Source organism: Gigantopelta aegis, chromosome 3 (assembly GCF_016097555.1).
Source record: "Gigantopelta aegis isolate Gae_Host chromosome 3, Gae_host_genome, whole genome shotgun sequence".
Classification (NCBI taxonomy): domain Eukaryota; kingdom Metazoa; phylum Mollusca; class Gastropoda; order Neomphalida; family Peltospiridae; genus Gigantopelta; species Gigantopelta aegis.
Genome location: NC_054701.1, coordinates 4756577 through 4780403, shown reverse-complemented (window position 1 = coordinate 4780403; position 23827 = coordinate 4756577). Strand labels below are relative to the sequence as shown.

General features: G+C 42.2%; 1 protein-coding gene across 1 annotated transcript; it reads right to left on the bottom strand.

Moving 5' to 3' along the window:
* Nucleotides 1–3610: 3610 nt before the first annotated feature.
* On the bottom strand, nucleotides 3611–21203 carry LOC121367269. Its single transcript, XM_041491383.1, has 2 exons — nucleotides 21120–21203; nucleotides 3611–4861 (listed from the first exon to the last, which is right to left on the bottom strand). The coding sequence occupies exons 1-2, from the start codon at nucleotides 21201–21203 to the stop codon at nucleotides 3611–3613; spliced, it is 1335 nt and encodes a 444-aa protein (XP_041347317.1).
* Between the last annotated feature and the right edge of the window lie 2624 nt (nucleotides 21204–23827).

The window sequence follows — 23827 nt, the reverse complement described above, 5'->3', positions numbered from 1 at the left end:
CAATATTTAATTGTACTGGGGTGTCATTTGCCTTTCATTGACTGGACTGGGGAAGTTGGCAGCAGAAAGGATCACTAATAAAGTAGTACTAGTATTGTTTAGTTCTTGGACCTGGTTATGGCAAGTGTTGGAAAGCATCACCTCTAGGTGGCACTTTCTGTAACAGCTTGAAATTAGATGGTGGGACTACCGCTGGAAGCACACACTGACTGGGTCACTGTGACCGCTAACCGTAATTAATAGCTGCAACATTGCAGACGTACTTGTCTAAAAGGTTTGGCTGGAACAATAAACTGAGACGAACCAGTAATGAATGGACTGCTATTGATCTTCAGGTCACGGAGTCACGACAAGATTCATTCAGCTGATTTGCTCCAAATGATTTTCTATTACCTTCAGTATATCACAGGGTCATTGGAGCTTCGCGAGCAATGCGCAACATTCAGCTACCAGCAGAACGAGTTACACGCCCCTCTCTGAGTTCCCCCTTTATAAGTTTGGTTTGTTTAATGACACCACTAGAGCACATTAATTTATTAATCATCGGCTATTGGGTGTCAGACATTTGACAATTTTGACATTGTCTTAGAGAGGTAACCTGCTACATTTTTCCTTTAGTAGCAAACAATCTTTTACATATACCATCCCACAGACAGGATAGCACATACCACGGCCTTTGATATACCAGTCATGGTGCACTGGCTGAAACGAAAAATAGTACAATGGGCCCACCAATGGAGATCGATCCTAGACTGACCCCGCATGAGATGAATGCTTTACCCACCCCGCCTCCCCTTTATATCCACATACCCATGTGGATTATTTGTAAATGTATATATATAATAACGAGTGTTTGATTGGAATTGGAATATTTATGTCCCTTCTTGCATTGCTTTTTTTCTCATACTATTTTTGTGTTTAATGTTTCTTTTCTCTATAGTTACCCTTTGCCGGTTTAATGTATTGTAATTATACCGTTAAATGTCATGTGGTCGTCAAGTATATTGTGTGCATATTGTATGAAGTTTGTAAACCGGTGCCCGATCCTTTTCTCTATAGTTACCCTTTGCCGGTTTAATGTAGTGTAATTATACCGTTAAATGTCATGTGGTCGTCAAGTATATTGTATGCATATTGTATGAAGTTTGTAAACCGGTGCCCGATCCTTTTCTCTATAGTTACCCTTTGCCGGTTTAATGTAGTGTAATTATACCGTTAAATGTCATGTGGTCGTCAAGTATATTGTATGAAGTTTGTAAACCGGTGCCCGATCCTTTTCTCTATAATTACCCTTTGCCGGTTTAATGTAGTGTAATTATACCGTTAAATGTCATGTGGTCGCCAAGTATATTGTATGCATATTGTATGCATATTGTATGAAGTTTGTAAACCGGTGCCCGATCCTTTTCTCTATAGTTACCCTTTGCCGGTTTAATGTAGTGTAATTATACCGTTAAATGTCATGTGGTCGTCAAGTATATTGTATGCATATTGTATGCATATTGTATGAAGTTTGTAAACCGGTGCCCGATCCTTTTCTCTATAGTTACCCTTTGCTGGTTTAATGTAGTGTAATTATACCGTTAAATGTCATGTGGTCGCCAAGTATATTGTATGCATATTGTATGAAGTTTGTAAACCGGTGCCCGATCCTTTTCTCTATAGTTACCCTTTGCCGGTTTAATGTAGTGTAATTATACCGTTAAATGTCATGTGGTCGTCAAGTATATTGTATGCATATTGTATGCATATTGTATGAAGTTTGTAAACCGGTGCCGATCCTTTTCTCTATAGTTACCCTTTGCCGGTTTAATGTAGTGTAATTATACCGTTAAAACCGGCCTCGGTGGCGTCGTGGCAGGCCATCGGTCTACAGGCTGGTAGGTACTGGGTTCGGATCCCAGTCGAGGCATGGGATTTTTAATCCAGATACCGACTCCAAACCCTGAGTGAGTGCTCCGCAAGGCTCACTGGGTAGGTGTAAACCACTTGCACCGACCAGTGATCCATAACTGGTTCAACAAAGGTCATGGTTTGTGCTATCCTGCCTGTGGGAAGCGCAAATAAAAGATCCCTTGCTGCCTGTCGTAAAAAGAGTAGCCTATGTGGCGACAGCGGGTTTCCTCTAAAAACAGTGTCAGAATGACCATATGTTTGACGTCCAATAGCCGATGATAAGATAAAAAAATCAATGTGCTCTAGTGGCGTCGTTAAATAAAACAAACTTTACTTTACTTTTTATACCGTTAAATGTCATGTGGTCGTCAAGTATATTGTATGCATATTGTATGAAGTTTGTAAACGGGTGCCCGATCCTTTTGTTCTTTGTGCAGTGATATATGTTTATAATCAAAAGCCACCCAGTGTTATTATTGGTCTTACAAAAACGAAGGCCTAGACTAGAAACATATCAGACTACCAAATTTTGAAGTGCACGTTGTAGGCCAAAATCTAGGGCTGTGGAGAGGCCGCATCCTTAGAAATCATGGTTCTTCATACAATCTGTTACACGCCTCAGATCATCGCAGATGACACAGAAACATGTTTTCACTTTTCCCGATCATTTGCATAAGAAACTGTCGTTGGTTTACAGCGACCTGCCACATGTAGATTTGATGAAAACCAGGCAATCACGCACGCACACGAAAGCAGCTAGTGGCATTTCGTGTTGAGGTGACATGTTATGGCGAACATCTACGTCAGAAGGTTTTTTGATTGGCCAAATAAAAATGTGTTTAAATGCAAACATGGAAGCTCTTATATTATGAATTAACAAAAACAAATTGTTTAATGAGAAATACAATCTCTGCAGCCAGTTTTGCTCCAGGAGTAGGGGGAAGTCCCCCTCCCCTGTCTCGTACGCTTATGTAGTGGAGGGTGAGGCAACTGCCCCCTAGTTCTGGAGCAAAACCTCAAATTCGGGCAAAAATTACAGAGATATTTAGGCAAAATGTGCTAAGCTGAGATGTTTTACCAAGTATTCCCATCATTTTACCCTTAAAATTAGTTGTAATCCATGTACAAATGCGTAGTTATTCGTTTGTAACCCTCTATAGCTGTTTGGTAGTAGTGCTAATAATAAATGTTGCTATCCAGATTCGGGTATTTTTGTTTAATTCGGGCAAACATCAGCCCCCCCCCCCCCCCCCCCCCCCAACACACACCTCCTGCAAAACTTGGAGCCCATACGCTCATGTATATCTCCACCCAGGTACTGCTTTAAATCCACTGATCGAGTATCTTACCACTTCAACAACGATGCATGACACTGGTCGTTTCCAAGAAGATGTATACCACTGATACTGATAGGAGAGGTCTTACTACTTCAAGAAAGACGTACGTATGTCACTGATACTTTGGTAGTAGAAATCTGAGACTGTCTTACATGCCACTAACTGTGTGATAGTAGAGGTCTTACTATTTCAAGTAAGACGTGCGTATGTCTACTGATATTGTGGTAGAAGATATCTAAGACCGTCTTGTGTCTACTGATAGTGTGGTAGAAGATATCTAAGACCGTCTTGTGTCTACTGATAGTGTGGTAGGAGATATCTAAGACCGCCTTGTGTCTACTGATAGTGTGGTAGGAAAGGTCTAAGACCATCTTGTGTCAACTGATAGTGTGGTAGGAGATGTCTAAGACCGTCTTGTGTCTACTGATAGTGTGGTAGGAGAGGTCTAAGACCGTCTTGCGTCTACCGATAGTGTGGTAGGAGAGGTCTAAGACCGTCTTGCGTCTACCGATAGTGTGGTAGGAGAGGTCTAAGACCGTCTTGCGTCTACCGATAGTGTGGTAGGAAAGGTCTAAGACCGTCTTGCGTCTACCGATAGTGTGGTAGGAGAGGTCTAAGACCGTCTTGCGTCTACCGATAGTGTGGTAGGAGAGGTCTAAGACCGTCTTGCGTCTATCGATAGTGTGGTAGGAGAGGTCTAAGACCGTCTTGCGTCTACCGATAGTGTGGTAGGAAAGGTCTAAGACCGTCTTGCGTCTACCGATAGTGTGGTAGGAGAGGTCTAAGACCGTCTTGCGTCTACCGATAGTGTGGTAGGAAAGGTCTAAGACCGTCTTGTATCCACTGATAGTGTGGTAGGAGAGGTCTAAGACCGTCTTGTATCCACTGATAGTGTGGTAGGAGAGGTCTAAGACCGTCTTGTATCCACTGATAGTGTGGTAGGAGAGGTCTAAGACCGTCTTGTATCCACTGATAGTGTGGTAGGAGAGGTCTAATAAGGCCGTCTTGTATCCACTGATAGTGTGGTAGGAGAGGTCTAATAAGGCCGTCTTGTATCTACTGGTAGTGTGGTAGGAGAGGTCTAAGACCGTCTTGTATCCACTGATAGTGTGGTAGGAGAGGTCTAATAAGGCCGTCTTGTATCTACTGGTAGTGTGGTAGGAGAGGTCTAAGACCGTCTTGTATCTACTGGTAGTGTGGTAGGAGAGGTCTAAGACCGTCTTGTATCCACTGATAGTGTGGTAGGAGAGGTCTAAGACCGTCTTGTATCCACTGATAGTGTGGTAGGAGAGGTCTAATAAGGCCGTCTTGTATCCACTGATAGTGTGGTAGGAGAGGTCTAATAAGGCCGTCTTGTATCTACTGGTAGTGTGGTAGGAGAGGTCTAAGACCGTCTTGTATCCACTGATAGTGTGGTAGGAGAGGTCTAATAAGGCCGTCTTGTATCTACTGATAGTGTGGTAGGAGAGGTCTAAGACCGTCTTGTATCTACTGGTAGTGTGGTAGGAGAGGTCTAATAAGGCCGTCTTGTATCCACTGATAGTGTGGTAGGAGAGGTCTAATAAGGCCGTCTTGTATCTACTGGTAGTGTGGTAGGAGAGGTCTAAGAAAGTCTTACTTGCCACTAACTGTGTGATAGTTGAGGTCTTATTATTTCAAGAAAGACATAGGTCACTGATTGTGCGGCGTTAGAAGTCTTTCCGTTTCAAGGAGATTATACACGGGTCGCATTACACTTAATTTTGGTTACAATGACTTTAATTAGCATTAACTCGTGAACCTTTAAAGCAGGTCTGTTGTAAATCAGCTATGAATTGGTAGAGAAATCTGCGGCGTTGTGATTTCCGCAGCGCCTGATCAATTTGCACGTTGCTTGGTGTTCGCGGAGGCTGAATAATTAGATTGAAGAGGACGTCCGATCCTGTCCTTCGATTCCCCGGAAAACTAAAACAGACATGAACATGTACGTGAGGTCTGGGGTCTGGGGGAGGTCACCATGGTAACTCGATCAGTCCGCAGTTTGTCACAACCTCCTGTGCTCTTTTCATTGCTAATGATCTAATTACGGAGGAGAGTTTATCTATGATATGTAATGAAGATATTATGCAGACTACCATGGTAGAAATCCTGATTGGACAGAACTCAGTCGGCTTATGTCTTCCCAGTAGTTTCGTACGTACGAAAAAACATATATTAGGAAGTAAAATGAAATTTTATCTACTACAAACATTAGGACGATGAAAAACCCATTGATTATACACACACTGATATTCTAAAACACATTGCTTATACACACACTGATATTCTAAACAAGAAAACACATTGCTTATACACACACTGATATTCTAAACAAGAAAACACATTGATTATACACACACTGATATTCTAAAACACATTGCTTATACACACACTGATATTCTAAACAGGAAAACACATTGGTTATACACACACCGATATTCTAAACAAGAAAACACATTGATTATACCCACACCGATATTCTAAAACACATTGCTTATACACACACTAATATTCTAAACAAGAAAACACATTGATTATACCCACACTGATATTCTAAAACACATTGCTTATACACACACTGATATTCTAAACAGGAAAACACATTGGTTATACACACACCGATATTCTAAACAAGAAAACACATTGATTATACCCACACCGATATTCTAAACAAGAAAACAAATTGATTATACCCACACCGATATTCTAAACAAGAAAATACATGTATATTTAACGTGTAAGTTTAGTTGTTAGAAATATCATAAATAGAATATTTGTTGTTAGAAATATCATAAATAGAATATCAGTGTGTGGTAGACCAGTAGAGCTAATTTTAATCAGATTGATAACTGTGACTGTATTTAATGTTTAAAATACTTCAGAGGGGGGATGCACCCCGATGCTCCGTCCTTCTGGATCCGCCTACAACAAATGAATCGATATATTTAACAAACTTCTCCAGTCACCCAATCTCTAAACTTATCTTTGTGCCTACTTGTCATCCATAGCAATAATCACTCCATCTCTAAACTTATCTTTGTGCCTACTTGTCATCCATAACACTAATCACTCCATCTCTAAACTTATCTTTGTGCCTACTTGTCATCCATAACACTAATCACTCCATCTCTAAACTTATCTTTGTGCCTAATTGTCATCCATAACACTAATCACTCCATCTCTAAACTTATCTTTGTTTGTCCTTGTCATCCATAACACTAAAAACGACAATAACCCGACTTTTCATTAACTGACAAAGATTAATGTTGTTTGTTTTCACGCATCGAACTCATTGTGTCGTTACGACTGAAAAACTGCCGTTTGACCGGCTATTCCTGAATGTTCCTGATATTTCTGCAGACAAACTCTGTTATAAGTTTTCCTATTTCGAGAGTTAATTAAGCGCTTGTGTAATTGCAGACTTGTCTTAAAGATAGCGGGCCATCAGGAACTGACCTCGCCACGTTAATAACACGATATACAATAAAAGCCGCTATCTGGGACACTTGTGTGTTAATGATTGATCAACCTGAATTCAAGAAATGTATCTGTAGTACAGACAGACCCAGGCACAATTATAAATCTAACTCTAAATAAATCTGATCATTTTGTTGCTTATATCCAAGGTTACCTGTCTGGAACATTGGTCAATTGTTAGTTGTTACTGGTTAGTGTGTGTGTGTGTGTGTGTGTGTGAGACAGAGAGAGAGAGAGAGAGAGAGAGAGAGAGAGAGAGAGAGAGAGAGAGAGAGAGAGAGAGAGAGAGAGAGAGAGAGAGAGAGAGAGAGATATCTAGCCTGATCACACCAGACAGGACTAGACGTCTTCACTATGTCGATTTATCTAGCCTGATCACACCAGACAGGATTAGACGTCTTCACTATGTCGATTTATCTAGCCTGATCACACCAGACAGGACTAGACGTCTTCACTATGTCGATTTATCTAGCCTGATCACACCAGACAGGACTAGACGTCTTCACTATGTCGATTTATCTAGCCTGATCACACCAGACAGGACTAGACGTCTTCACTATGTCGATTTATCTAGCCTGATCACACCAGACAGGACTAGACGTTATCACTATGTCGATTTATCTAGCCTGATCACACCAGACAAGACAGGACGTCTTCACTATGTCGATTTATCTAGCCTGATCACACCAGACAGGACTAGACGTCTTCACTATGTCGATTTATCTAGCCTGATCACACCAGACAGGACTAGACGTCTTCACTATGTCGATTTATCTAGCCTGATCACACCAGACAGGACTAGACGTCTTCACTATGTCGATTTATCTAGCCTGATCACACCAGACAGGACTAGACGTCTTCACTATGTCGATTTATCTAGCCTGATCACACCAGACAGGACTAGACGTCTTCACTATGTCGATTTATCTAGCCTGATCACACCAGACAGGACTAGACGTCTTCACTATGTCGATTTATCTAGCCTGATCACACCAGACAGGATTAGACGTCTTCACTATGTCGATTTATCTAGCCTGATCACACCAGACAGGACTAGACGTCTTCACTATGTCGATTTATCTAGCCTGATCACACCAGACAGGATTAGACGTCTTCACTATGTCGATTTATCTAGCCTGATCACACCAGACAGGATTAGACGTCTTCACTATGTCGATTTATCTAGCCTGATCACACCAGACAGGACTAGACGTCTTCACTATGTCGATTTATCTAGCCTGATCACACCAGACAGGATTAGACGTCTTCACTATGTCGATTTATCTAGCCTGATCACACCAGACAGGACTAGACGTCTTCACTATGTCGATTTATCTAGCCTGATCACACCAGACAGGATTAGACGTCTTCACTATGTCGATTTATCTAGCCTGATCACACCAGACAGGATTAGACGTCTTCACTATGTCGATTTATCTAGCCTGATCACACCAGACAGGATTAGACGTCTTCACTATGTCGATTTATCTAGCCTGATCACACCAGACAGGACTAGACGTCTTCACTATGTCGATTTATCTAGCCTGATCACACCAGACAGGACTAGACGTCTTCACTATGTCGATTTATCTAGCCTGATCACATCGGACAGACAGGATTAGACGTCTTCACTATGTCGATTTATCTAGCCTGATCACACCAGACAGGACTAGACGTCTTCACTATGTCGATTTATCTAGCCTGATCACACCAGACAGGACTAGACGTCTTCACTATGTCGATTTATCTAGCCTGATCACACCAGACAGGATTAGACGTCTTCACTATGTCGATTTATCTATGTCGATTCACTATCGATTTATCTGATCACAACAGACAGGATTAGACGTCTTCACTATGTCGATTTATCTAGCCTGATCACACCAGACAGGACTAGACGTCTTCACTATGTCGATTTATCTAGCCTGATCACACCAGACAGGACTAGACGTCTTCACTATGTCGATTTATCTAGCCTGATCACACCAGACAGGACTAGACGTCTTCACTATGTCGATTTATCTAGCCTGATCACACCAGACAGGACTAGACGTCTTCACTATGTCGATTTATCTAGCCTGATCACACCAGACAGGACTAGACGTCTTCACTATGTCGATTTATCTAGCCTGATCACACCAGACAGGACTAGACGTCTTCACTATGTCGATTTATCTAGCCTGATCACACCAGACAGGATTAGACGTCTTCACTATGTCGATTTATCTAGCCTGATCACACCAGACAGGATTAGACGTCTTCACTATGTCGATTTATCTAGCCTGATCACACACCAGACAGGATTAGACGTCTTCACTATGTCGATTTATCTAGCCTGATCACACCAGACAGGATTAGACGTCTTCACTATGTCGATTTATCTAGCCTGATCACACCAGACAGGATTAGACGTCTTCACTATGTCGATTTATCTAGCCTGATCACACCAGACAGGACTAGACGTCTTCACTATGTCGATTTATCTAGCCTGATCACACCAGACAGGACTAGACGTCTTCACTATGTCGATTTATCTAGCCTGATCACACCAGACAGGATTAGACGTCTTCACTATGTCGATTTATCTAGCCTGATCACACCAGACAGGATTAGACGTCTTCACTATGTCGATTTATCTAGCCTGATCACACCAGACAGGATTAGACGTCTTCACTATGTCGATTTATCTAGCCTGATCACACCAGACAGGACTAGACGTCTTCACTATGTCGATTTATCTAGCCTGATCACACCAGACAGGACTAGACGTCTTCACTATGTCGATTTATCTAGCCTGATCACACCAGACAGGACTAGACGTCTTCACTATGTCGATTTATCTAGCCTGATCACACCAGACAGGACTAGACGTCTTCACTATGTCGATTTATCTAGCCTGATCACACCAGACAGGATTAGACGTCTTCACTATGTCGATTTATCTAGCCTGATCACACCAGACCAGACAGGATTAGACGTCTTCACTATGTCGATTTATCTAGCCTGATCACACCAGACAGGACTAGACGTCTTCACTATGTCGATTTATCTAGCCTGATCACACCAGACAGGACTAGACGTCTTCACTATGTCGATTTATCTAGCCTGATCACACCAGACAGGATTAGACGTCTTCACTATGTCGATTTATCTAGCCTGATCACACCAGACAGGATTAGACGTCTTCACTATGTCGATTTATCTAGCCTGATCACACCAGACAGGATTAGACGTCTTCACTATGTCGATTTATCTAGCCTGATCACCAGACAGGACTAGACGTCTTCACTATGTCGATTTATCTAGCCTGATCACACCAGACAGGATTAGACGTCTTCACTATGTCGATTTATCTAGCCTGATCACACCAGACAGGATTAGACGTCTTCACTATGTCGATTTATCTAGCCTGATCACACCAGACAGGATTAGACGTCTTCACTATGTCGATTTATCTAGCCTGATCACACCAGACAGGATTAGACGTCTTCACTATGTCGATTTATCTAGCCTGATCACACCAGACAGGACTAGACGTCTTCACTATGTCGATTTATCTAGCCTGATCACACCAGACAGGACTAGACGTCTTCACTATGTCGATTTATCTAGCCTGATCACACCAGACAGGACTAGACGTCTTCACTATGTCGATTTATCTAGCCTGATCTGATCACACCAGACACACAGACAGGATTAGACGTCTTCACTATGTCGATTTATCTAGCCTGATCACACCAGACAGGATTAGACGTCTTCACTATGTCGATTTATCTAGCCTGATCACACCAGACAGGATTAGACGTCTTCACTATGTCGATTTATCTAGCCTGATCACACCAGACAGGACTAGACGTCTTCACTATGTCGATTTATCTAGCCTGATCACACCAGACAGGATTAGACGTCTTCACTATGTCGATTTATCTAGCCTGATAGACGTAGACTTCACTATGTCGATTTATCTAGCCTGATCACACCAGACAGGATTAGACGTCTTCACTATGTCGATTTATCTAGCCTGATCACACCAGACAGGACTAGACGTCTTCACTATGTCGATTTATCTAGCCTGATCACACCAGACAGGATTAGACGTCTTCACTATGTCGATTTATCTAGCCTGATCACACCAGACAGGACTAGACGTCTTCACTATGTCGATTTATCTAGCCTGATCACACCAGACAGGACTAGACGTCTTCACTATGTCGATTTATCTAGCCTGATCACACCAGACAGGATTAGACGTCTTCACTATGTCGATTTATCTAGCCTGATCACACCAGACAGGATTAGACGTCTTCACTATGTCGATTTATCTAGCCTGATCACACCAGACAGGACTAGACGTCTTCACTATGTCGATTTATCTAGCCTGATCACACCAGACAGGATTAGACGTCTTCACTATGTCGATTTATCTAGCCTGATCACACCAGACAGGACTAGACGTCTTCACGTCTTCAGTATGTCGATTATCTAGCCTGATCACACCAGACAGGACAGGATTAGACGTCTTCACTATGTCGATTTATCTAGCCTGATCACACCAGACAGGATTAGACGTCTTCACTATGTCGATTTATCTAGCCTGATCACACCAGACAGGACTAGACGTCTTCACTATGTCGATTTATCTAGCCTGATCACACCAGACAGGACTAGACGTCTTCACTATGTCGATTTATCTAGCCTGATCACACCAGACAGGATTAGACGTCTTCACTATGTCGATTTATCTAGCCTGATCACACCAGACAGGACTAGACGTCTTCACTATGTCGATTTATCTAGCCTGATCACACCAGACAGGACTAGACGTCTTCACTATGTCGATTTATCTAGCCTGATCACACCAGACAGGATTAGACGTCTTCACTATGTCGATTTATCTAGCCTGATCACACCAGACAGGATTAGACGTCTTCACTATGTCGATTTATCTAGCCTGATCACACCAGACAAGACAGGACGTCTTCACTATGTCGATTTATCTAGCCTGATCACACCAGACAGGACTAGACGTCTTCACTATGTCGATTTATCTAGCCTGATCACACCAGACAGGACTAGACGTCTTCACTATGTCGATTTATCTAGCCTGATCACACCAGACAGGACTAGACGTCTTCACTATGTCGATTTATCTAGCCTGATCACACCAGACAGGACTAGACGTCTTCACTATGTCGATTTATCTAGCCTGATCACACCAGACAGGATTAGACGTCTTCACTATGTCGATTTATCTAGCCTGATCACACCAGACAGGATTAGACGTCTTCACTATGTCGATTTATCTAGCCTGATCACACCAGACAGGACTAGACGTCTTCACTATGTCGATTTATCTAGCCTGATCACACCAGACAGGACTAGACGTCTTCACTATGTCGATTTATCTAGCCTGATCACACCAGACTAGACGTCTTCACTATGTCGATTTATCTAGCCTGATCACACCAGACAGGATTAGACGTCTTCACTATGTCGATTTATCTAGCCTGATCACACCAGACAGGACTAGACGTCTTCACTATGTCGATTTATCTAGCCTGATCACACCAGACAGGACTAGACGTCTTCACTATGTCGATTTATCTAGCCTGATCACACCAGACAGGATTAGACGTCTATGTCGATTTATCTAGCCTGATCACACCAGACATTTAGACGTCTTCACTATGTCGATTTATCTAGCCTGATCACACCAGACAGGACTAGACGTCTTCACTATGTCGATTTATCTAGCCTGATCACACCAGACAGGATTAGACGTCTTCACTATGTCGATTTATCTAGCCTGATCACACCAGACAGGATTAGACGTCTTCACTATGTCGATTTATCTAGCCTGATCACACCAGACAGGACTAGACGTCTTCACTATGTCGATTTATCTAGCCTGATCACACCAGACAGGACTAGACGTCTTCACTATGTCGATTTATCTAGCCTGATCACATCAGACAAGACAGGACGTCTTCACTATGTCGATTTATCTAGCCTGATCACACCAGACAGGACTAGACGTCTTCACTATGTCGATTTATCTAGCCTGATCACACCAGACAGGACTAGACGTCTTCACTATGTCGATTTATCTAGCCTGATCACACCAGACAGGATTAGACGTCTTCACTATGTCGATTTATCTAGCCTGATCACACCAGACAGGATTAGACGTCTTCACTATGTCGATTTATCTAGCCTGATCACACCAGACAGGACTAGACGTCTTCACTATGTCGATTTATCTAGCCTGATCACACCAGACAGGACTAGACGTCTTCACTATGTCGATTTATCTAGCCTGATCACACCAGACAGGATTAGACGTCTTCACTATGTCGATTTATCTAGCCTGATCACACCAGACAGGACTAGACGTCTTCACTATGTCGATTTATCTAGCCTGATCACACCAGACAGGACTAGACGTCTTCACTATGTCGATTTATCTAGCCTGATCACACCAGACAGGATTAGACGTCTTCACTATGTCGATTTATCTAGCCTGATCACACCAGACAGGATTAGACGTCTTCACTATGTCGATTTATCTAGCCTGATCACACCAGACAGGATTAGACGTCTTCACTATGTCGATTTATCTAGCCTGATCACACCAGACAGGACTAGAGACGTCTTCACTATGTCGATTTATCTAGCCTGATCACACCAGACAGGACTAGACGTCTTCACTATGTCGATTTATCTAGCCTGATCACACCAGACAGGATTAGACGTCTTCACTATGTCGATTTATCTAGCCTGATCACACCAGACAGGACTAGACGTCTTCACTATGTCGATTTATCTAGCCTGATCACACCAGACAGGACTAGACGTCTTCACTATGTCGATTTATCTAGCCTGATCACACCAGACAGGATTAGACGTCTTCACTATGTCGATTTATCTAGCCTGATCACACCAGACAGGATTAGACGTCTTCACTATGTCGATTTATCTAGCCTGATCACACCAGACAGGATTAGACGTCTTCACTATGTCGATTTATCTAGCCTGATCACACCAGACAGGACTAGACGTCTTCACTATGTCGATTTATCTAGCCTGATCACACCAGACAGGACTAGACGTCTTCACTATGTCGATTTATCTAGCCTGATCACACCAGACAGGATTAGACGTCTTCACTATGTCGATTTATCTAGCCTGATCACACCAGACAGGACTAGACGTCTTCACTATGTCGATTTATCTAGCCTGATCACACCAGACAGGACTAGACGTCTTCACTATGTCGATTTATCTAGCCTGATCACACCAGACAGGATTAGACGTCTTCACTATGTCGATTTATCTAGCCTGATCACACCAGACAGGACTAGACGTCTTCACTATGTCGATTTATCTAGCCTGATCACACCAGACAGGACTAGACGTCTTCACTATGTCGATTTATCTAGCCTGATCACACCAGACAGGACTAGACGTCTTCACTATGTCGATTTATCTAGCCTGATCACACCAGACAGGATTAGACGTCTTCACTATGTCGATTTATCTAGCCTGATCACACCAGACAGGACTAGACGTCTTCACTATGTCGATTTATCTAGCCTGATCACACCAGACAGGATTAGACGTCTTCACTATGTCGATTTATCTAGCCTGATCACACCAGACAGGATTAGACGTCTTCACTATGTCGATTTATCTAGCCTGATCACACCAGACAGGACTAGACGTCTTCACTATGTCGATTTATCTAGCCTGATCACATCAGACAAGACAGGACTGATAGACGTCTTCACTATGTAGATTTATCTAGCCTGATCACACCAGACAGGATTAGACGTCTTCACTATGTCGATTTATCTAGCCTGATCACACCAGACAGGACTAGACGTCTTCACTATGTCGATTTATCTAGCCTGATCACACCAGACAGGATTAGACGTCTTCACTATGTCGATTTATCTAGCCTGATCACACCAGACAGGATTAGACGTCTTCACTATGTCGATTTATCTAGCCTGATCACACCAGACAGGACTAGACGTCTTCACTATGTCGATTTATCTAGCCTGATCACACCAGACAGGATTAGACGTCTTCACTATGTCGATTTATCTAGCCTGATCACACCAGACAGGACTAGACGTCTTCACTATGTCGATTTATCTAGCCTGATCACACCAGACAGGACTAGACGTCTTCACTATGTCGATTTATCTAGCCTGATCACACCAGACAGGATTAGACGTCTTCACTATGTCGATTTATCTAGCCTGATCACACCAGACAGGACTAGACGTCTTCACTATGTCGATTTATCTAGCCTGATCACACCAGACAGGACTAGACGTCTTCACTATGTCGATTTATCTAGCCTGATCACACCAGACAGGATTAGACGTCTTCACTATGTCGATTTATCTACTGATCACACCAGACAGGATAGACGTCTTCACTATGTCGATTTATCTAGCCTGATCACACCAGACAGGATTAGACGTCTTCACTATGTCGATTTATCTAGCCTGATCACACCAGACAGGATTAGACGTCTTCACTATGTCGATTTATCTAGCCTGATCACACCAGACAGGACTAGACGTCTTCACTATGTCGATTTATCTAGCCTGATCACACCAGACAGGACTAGACGTCTTCACTATGTCGATTTATCTAGCCTGATCACACCAGACAGGATTAGACGTCTTCACTATGTCGATTTATCTAGCCTGATCACACCAGACAGGACTAGACGTCTTCACTATGTCGATTTATCTAGCCTGATCACACCAGACAGGATTAGACGTCTTCACTATGTCGATTTATCTAGCCTGATCACACCAGACAGGATTAGACGTCTTCACTATGTCGATTTATCTAGCCTGATCACACCAGACAGGACTAGACGTCTTCACTATGTCGATTTATCTAGCCTGATCACACCAGACAGGATTAGACGTCTTCACTATGTCGATTTATCTAGCCTGATCACACCAGACAGGACTAGACGTCTTCACTATGTCGATTTATCTAGCCTGATCACACCAGACAGGACTAGACGTCTTCACTATGTCGATTTATCTAGCCTGATCACACCAGACAGGATTAGACGTCTTCACTATGTCGATTTATCTAGCCTGATCACACCAGACAGGAGCCTTAGACGTCTTCACTATGTCGATTTATCTAGCCTGATCACACCAGACAGGACTAGACGTCTTCACTATGTCGATTTATCTAGCCTGATCACACCAGACAGGACTAGACGTCTTCACTATGTCGATTTATCTAGCCTGATCACACCAGACAGGACTAGACGTCTTCACTATGTCGATTTATCTAGCCTGATCACACCAGACAGGATTAGACGTCTTCACTATGTCGATTTATCTAGCCTGATCACACAGACAGACAGGACTAGACGTCTTCACTATGTCGATTTATCTAGCCTGATCACATCAGACAGGACTAGACGTCTTCACTATGTCGATTTATCTAGCCTGATCACACCAGACAGGACTAGACGTCTTCACTATGTCGATTTATCTAGCCTGATCACACCAGACAGGATTAGACGTCTTCACTATGTCGATTTATCTAGCCTGATGTCGATTTATCTTCACTGATCACACCAGACAGGACTAGACGTCTTCACTATGTCGATTTATCTAGCCTGATCACACCAGACAGGACTAGACGTCTTCACTATGTCGATTTATCTAGCCTGATCACACCAGACAGGACTAGACGTCTTCACTATGTCGATTTATCTAGCCTGATCACACCAGACAGGATTAGACGTCTTCACTATGTCGATTTATCTAGCCTGATCACACCAGACAGGATTAGACGTCTTCACTATGTCGATTTATCTAGCCTGATCACACACACCAGACAGGACTAGACGTCTTCACTATGTCGATTTATCTAGCCTGATCACACCAGACAGGACTAGACGTCTTCACTATGTCGATTTATCTAGCCTGATCACACCAGACACCAGACAGGATTAGACGTCTTCACTATGTCGATTTATCTAGCCTGATCACACCAGACAGGATTAGACGTCTTCACTATGTCGATTTATCTAGCCTGATCACACCAGACAGGACTAGACGTCTTCACTATGTCGATTTATCTAGCCTGATCACACCAGACAGGACTAGACGTCTTCACTATGTCGATTTATCTAGCCTGATCACACCAGACAGGATTAGACGTCTTCACTATGTCGATTTATCTAGCCTGATCACACCAGACAGGACTAGACGTCTTCACTATGTCGATTTATCTAGCCTGATCACACCAGACAGGACTAGACGTCTTCACTATGTCGATTTATCTAGCCTGATCACACCAGACAGGATTAGACGTCTTCACTATGTCGATTTATCTAGCCTGATCACACCAGACAGGACTAGACGTCTTCACTATGTCGATTTATCTAGCCTGATCACACCAGACAGGACTAGACGTCTTCACTATGTCGATTTATCTAGCCTGATCACACCAGACAGGATTAGACGTCTTCACTATGTCGATTTATCTACTGAGGAGCCTGATCACACCAGACAGGATTAGACGTCTTCACTATGTCGATTTATCTAGCCTGATCACACCAGACAGGATTAGACGTCTTCACTATGTCGATTTATCTAGCCTGATCACACCAGACAGGATTAGACGTCTTCACTATGTCGATTTATCTAGCCTGATCACACGTCTTCACAGACAGGACTAGACGTCTTCACTATGTCGATTTATCTAGCCTGATCACACCAGACAGGACTAGACGTCTTCACTATGTCGATTTATCTAGCCTGATCACACCAGACAGGACTAGACGTCTTCACTATGTCGATTTATCTAGCCTGATCACACCAGACAGGATTAGACGTCTTCACTATGTCGATTTATCTAGCCTGATCACACTATGTCGATTTATCTAGCCTGATCACACCAGACAGGACTAGACGTCTTCACTAGACGTCTTCACTATGTCGATTTATCTAGCCTGATCACACCAGACAGGATTAGACGTCTTCACTATGTCGATTTATCTAGCCTGATCACACCAGACAGGATTAGACGTCTTCACTATGTCGATTTATCTAGCCTGATCACACCAGACAGGATTAGACGTCTTCACTATGTCGATTTATCTAGCCTGATCACACCAGACAGGACTAGACGTCTTCACTATGTCGATTTATCTAGCCTGATCACACCAGACAGGACTAGACGTCTTCACTATGTCGATTTATCTAGCCTGATCACACCAGACAGGATTAGACGTCTTCACTATGTCGATTTATCTAGCCTGATCACACCAGACAGGATTAGACGTCTTCACTATGTCGATTTATCTAGCCTGATCACACCAGACAGGATTAGACGACGGGTTAGGGTGGGTGTAGACCAGGACGTAGATCAGAGATCAGAGAGAGAGAGAGAGAGAGAGAGAGAGAGAGAGAGAGAGAGAGAGAGAGAGAGAGAGAGAGAGAGAGAGAGAGAGAGAGAGAGAGAACAGACAGAGGGGGGATCCCTGCTGTCACACAGACTACTCCTAAATTGTAACAGGAGATTTTTAATATACAATTTCCCAGAACTCAGAACACCACAAACCAGAGCCTTTGATATACCAGTCGTAGGTCACTAGCTGGAACAGCAACAAAATGTGAGTTCACAGACGTTTCATTTTTTAAAGAAAACCCCACCAAATACACACACACACACACACACACACACACACACACACACACACACACAGAAACACACACACACACACACACACACACACACACACACACACACACACACACACACACACAAAACCAAACCAAATCGGATCTTGAATTTCTTATTAAACTACCGGTTATCAAATAGAACAGATTTCCACTAAAGTGCATGAAAAGAGGAGTGTTTTTTGTGTGTTTTTTCGAACACAACTTTGGGTTAGTCAGAAGTTGGTAGAAACATGTTACAATGGTTGTATCGTCCGCAAAAAGTTTTTATATTTCTAATTCACCTTAAAGTAACATCACAACCAACATGATTATAAATTTAAATGCTGACAGACATTTAAATGCTGGAAGGACGGGGCGAAATAGTGACATAAACAGAGAAAGAGGAAAGGAAATGACTGTTTAACGACACCTAGGTACATACCACGAGCTTTGTTCTAACAGTCGTGGGGCACTGGTTGTGACGGGGAAATTCAATCAGAGATTGGGTCCAACGATGGGGTTCAATCCTTCGACCAAACCACCTCTGTGACCTCGCTCTACCCACTGAGCCAGATCCCGCAGATAGCCGACATCCGAATTTGTATATAGGGCACAATATCGGTCTACCGAAAGAAAGAAGAAAAACACCCCCCCCCCCCCCCCCCCCCCCCAAAAAGAAAAAGAAAAAAAGAAAAAAGAGAACAGAAGATATTGTGCCTTTAATAAAGACACAATGCCTTTATCTACCCCAGACACACTAGCGGCTCATTAATGAGAAGGTGAACGTGGAACTGAACTCCTCCTAGTCCCAGAGGTGTCGTATACAACGTTTAGTGAACATTAATGAACGAGACATAATGGCTGTAGTAATAAATGAGGGTTGTACGAGAAATCACCACGTGGCAGTACAGGTCGAAATAAATCTTGTATTCCTGTTTGCCGAGCTAGATTAAAGCTAGGTTTTATATTATAGCTGACATATTTTCGGAATTTAAGGTTTTACAATATTTAGATCATCAAGTTTTCGTTTCTTCCCGTAATGCACCATTATTTTTATATCTGTTGGCCCGTAAAGGGACATACCCTAGTTTATAAACATTAAGGCATTTTTTTTTCACTTTTAGAGCCGTTTTTGAAATAATATTTTACTTAGATTTGATTGTTTAGATTATCCATTTCCGCACATTCGAAGTGTTTTTGGTCATCTTGGTGTTTTTAATATCACAAAATACATTTCTCATATTTTTAAAAACGCACGCGCGTCTGAGAAGTAACAGTTAAGGAGTGGAGTTTAAGAAATCTATTTATATAAGATATATCACCATTTCAAAGTCACAGACTTATATTTCACTCAATTGTAACTTTATCCAAATGTGTTACAGGTTTGTAGATTAAATGAACTTAAGTCTTAATTTTCACGGGTTGAAACTAGGGTCTGTCCCTTTAAGTTTTCACAGGTGTATTTTGGGTCAACGTCTTGCAAAGTAATTTTAAATATGAGTGTATTTTCATAGTTACGCATGCAAACAAATATATACACTCAAACACGTAGGCCTACTAGGCGCGTGTACAGGGAGTTTAGCAGGGGTGGGTCTAGACTACTAAGCGCGTGTACAGGGAGTTTAGCAGGGGTGGGTCTAGACTACTAGGCGCGTGTACAGGGAGTTTAGCAGGGGTGGGTCTAGACTACTAGGCGCGTGTACAGGGAGTTTAGCAGGGGTGGGTCTAGACTACTAGGCGCGTGTACAAGGAGTTTAGCAGGGGTGGGTCTAGACTACGACAACCGAAATTTATGTGGGATGAGTATCGAGTCATGCGTCACCGGAAAATATATTCACCAAAAACATTTGCTTGGCAAGAGCGGGGTTTTGACCCCCGAAACCTTCCCCTCACAGGCGCCTGACGTACACATACACACGTTTCTCTCATTGTCGATTGCCCTACAGTTCTTACACAATGAACGTACACTATAATACCTTACGTTTTGCACCTTTTTAAAAACTATTTATTTATTATTACCTTTTCTGTTTGCCCTGGCAGCGAATTTATCAAACTAATGAGTTTTTTTTATTAATTAAATTGAAGCACTGAATTACAGACAATGCATTATTGAAGACCCAAGCTGTTAGCACTATCACATATTCCTCCGGTGTCGGGTCCCGGGGTAAACAGCTGACTTCGCATAACAATAAGAAACCTGTCTGATTTGGCTTATTAGATATCATGGCGGACATCAAAACCAATTCCTCGGAGAAAACCGATTGGAAATCCAATTGATTGGAGCGTAACACCGCGACCCAGTCGGTCTACCCCCAGAACCGACCTCGTTATAACTAACTGGATGGGAAAATGGCGCCCTGGACAGAGATGTCAAGTATAAATGAGATTAATTCCAAATTATTACATAGTTGTACAAAATGTGTACGCTCTCTGTGTATAAACACTTTACTGTTCGATTATACGTCACATAACGTCTGGCAGGAAATTGGGCAAATGATATGCAATCTGTCTAAATAAAATAATAGGATAGCAAATCTATAAGAAACAGCAGGAGTTATAAGAGAGATATTAGGCATTTTAGTTGACGATTTCCTAGTAATTTGAATACGTCCCAGACAGAAGCAATGAGCACCAGTATTTAATGTCGAGCTAAACGGAGTGCACAGCTTATTACCGCTTCTTGATTTGCAGTCAGAATCCCAGGCCGCGTGTTCCGGGACAGCGTGCTTGAACCGTAATTAGATATGAACGTGGACATGTTGATATAGCTTACAAAATATTAGCCCAACCATTTTATGAATGATAAAAACGGCCGTAACCTGATCAAAATCCGAGGGGGGGGGGGGGGGGGGGGGGGGAGAGAATTACTTTTTATAAACAAATTAAACACTACACAAATTAAACCCTGAGATGTGTATGTTATTTTTGAGATTGAAAATACATAAATTTGTCATTAATGACTTCGACCCATTAAAATAAGGTGGTATAGCAAGCTTTAAATTACGCTGATGCGTGGGGTAAGTTAAAGGGTGGGGGTGGGGGTGTTTATCTCCACTGATTTATCTTGAAAGGAATGTTTACAGACATCTGTAAGAGCATTATAGACTACGTCTCTTTGATGTCTAATATCGATATCTTTTTTGCGTTCAATGACAGCATATGACGCTAACGCTCGCAAACTATTTGATTTGCTCCCTACGTTGTGGTCATTTTGGTATATGTTGCATGGTACCAAGTGTAGGATAGTGAAATATATATGGTGTATTATTTCTTATATCTTGAAGGTCAGGATTTGCCTGCTTCATATGGTGGTGGAAATGCACTATCATTGTTTCATTTACTGTATGTATATTTCCTCCCTTTCTATAAAAAGAACACAACCAACCACTCTCTAAGGGCTATACCTGTGTGATATACACTACTTGTATATTGATTTATAGATCCTGGGGATAAATTATCCTATAGTGAAACCCCAGTGTTCTAATTTAATTACAATTAATTAACTTTATTATTAAAGCCCTTCAGATCCTGAACCTCGTCTTTCTTATTTATATTAATACATATTTACTATATTCATATTTGAGGGTGAAGGTAGTCAGTCTGCTCCCTCTGTACCCTAAAATAATTACTGCCACCCCCCCTCCCCTTACATTTGGTGTCAGAAGTGGGATTTGAAGGCAAATAGAGTTATAGCCCCAATATTTAGTCACAGGTGAAAGAAGATAGACGCCCCCACACGGACCAAGACTTGACCAAGGGACATGTCACAAGATTCAAAAGATCACAAGAATCCCAAGATGTAAGAAGATTCCCAAGATTCCCAGGATTTCATGGTATATAAGAAAAGACGAACAGTTGACTTAAAGCTTGATACTTCGCAGCCAGGAAGAAGAAAACCCCCAAACATTTGAACATTGTTTGTTACAAACAAAGGACAGAACCCTGTTGATATTTTATTTAGTACTGGATAACATATCTTCGTCTTTTAATTAGGATGTCAGTATCATAGTTTAAAGTTAAAAGTTAAAATTGATTTAAGTATTAATTACGTCTGTTCTAACCCGAATTATTCTAAATTTGAAAAAGCATATTTCTTTAAAATAAGGGGCTTGTAAGCTTAAACTGGTGCAAGAGGTATTCATATGTTGTCTTGATACTGGATCCTTTGAGAAACATATAGGTAAGTAATAAGTAGGGAAGTATTAGTTTATGGTAGGTCCTTTCTTATGAAGACTAGACTTTTATTATTTTCAGGGGATGCTTTTATCACTTAATCGGTCAACATAAAGGTGGTTTGTGGTGGGACCTTTTTATTCCACTCCTTCGTTTTTTTCTCACTTCCACTTTATTTCGGACCCCCCCCTCCCCCACCACCACCACATTCACACACACACACACACACACACACACACACACACACACACACACACTTGTTCTAAGGGAAGAAAAACTAATTATAGTAAGTTACTATGGCAAACGAGGATGCAGGTGAGCAACTTGATTCTCAGTTCAGAGATCAGGCCAAAGAAAATGAAACTCTTTTGGACACAATTAGGTATTTGCGGAATAAGCATACTGAAAGAGAATCTGCCAGGTTTGAACCAACTCCACCACCACGTCCTGAATCACAGGTAATTTTTATAGCTCAGGAACGTCACATTGGTCGGTTCCAGGGAAAACCTGGATCAGATATTTACTTGGAGGACTGGATTCGAGACATCAAGTCTCATATTCAGTACCGACATCTAACAGGTGAAAATTCTCTACGTTTCATCAGAGAATATTTAGCAGGTCCAGCTCGGATGGAAATAGATGGGCATGCCGATATTGCAGATCCTGAAGATATTTTCAAAATTCTTCGTCACATTTTCAGTGACTATGGCAATGATCAACAGAAGCGGTTGCGACTTTTTTGTCGAAAACAAGAGTCTGACGAGTCTCTTCTGACCTACAGCCATGAGTTGATACGTTTTTATCAACATCTGGAACACGAACAACATTATCAGGAGCAGAAAGAACAAAATTTGGCAGCCATTTTTATTGAAGGTGTCCGAGATCGTCTATTGAGTCGGGAATTGAACAGACAGATGCTGACCAATCCCAATGACTCATTCTTCAAGCTGAGGGATTGGGCTATTGACTGGCACAAACGTGGATCTAGGGATCCACCTATTTGCCAGACCATGATTAAGGAAGCTGTAGGGTGTGCCTCTCTTCCACATGAAGCTCAAATTCAGGCAACATCGTCAGAGAGTGTTCTCTCAATACTGCAGCAACAAGGGGACATGCTCCGTGAGCATATGAAGGCACAGAGAGAGCAGAATGATGCAGTTCTACAGCTTCTGCAGAGAGTAGACAATTCTCAGCCGCCCCAAGAAGCCA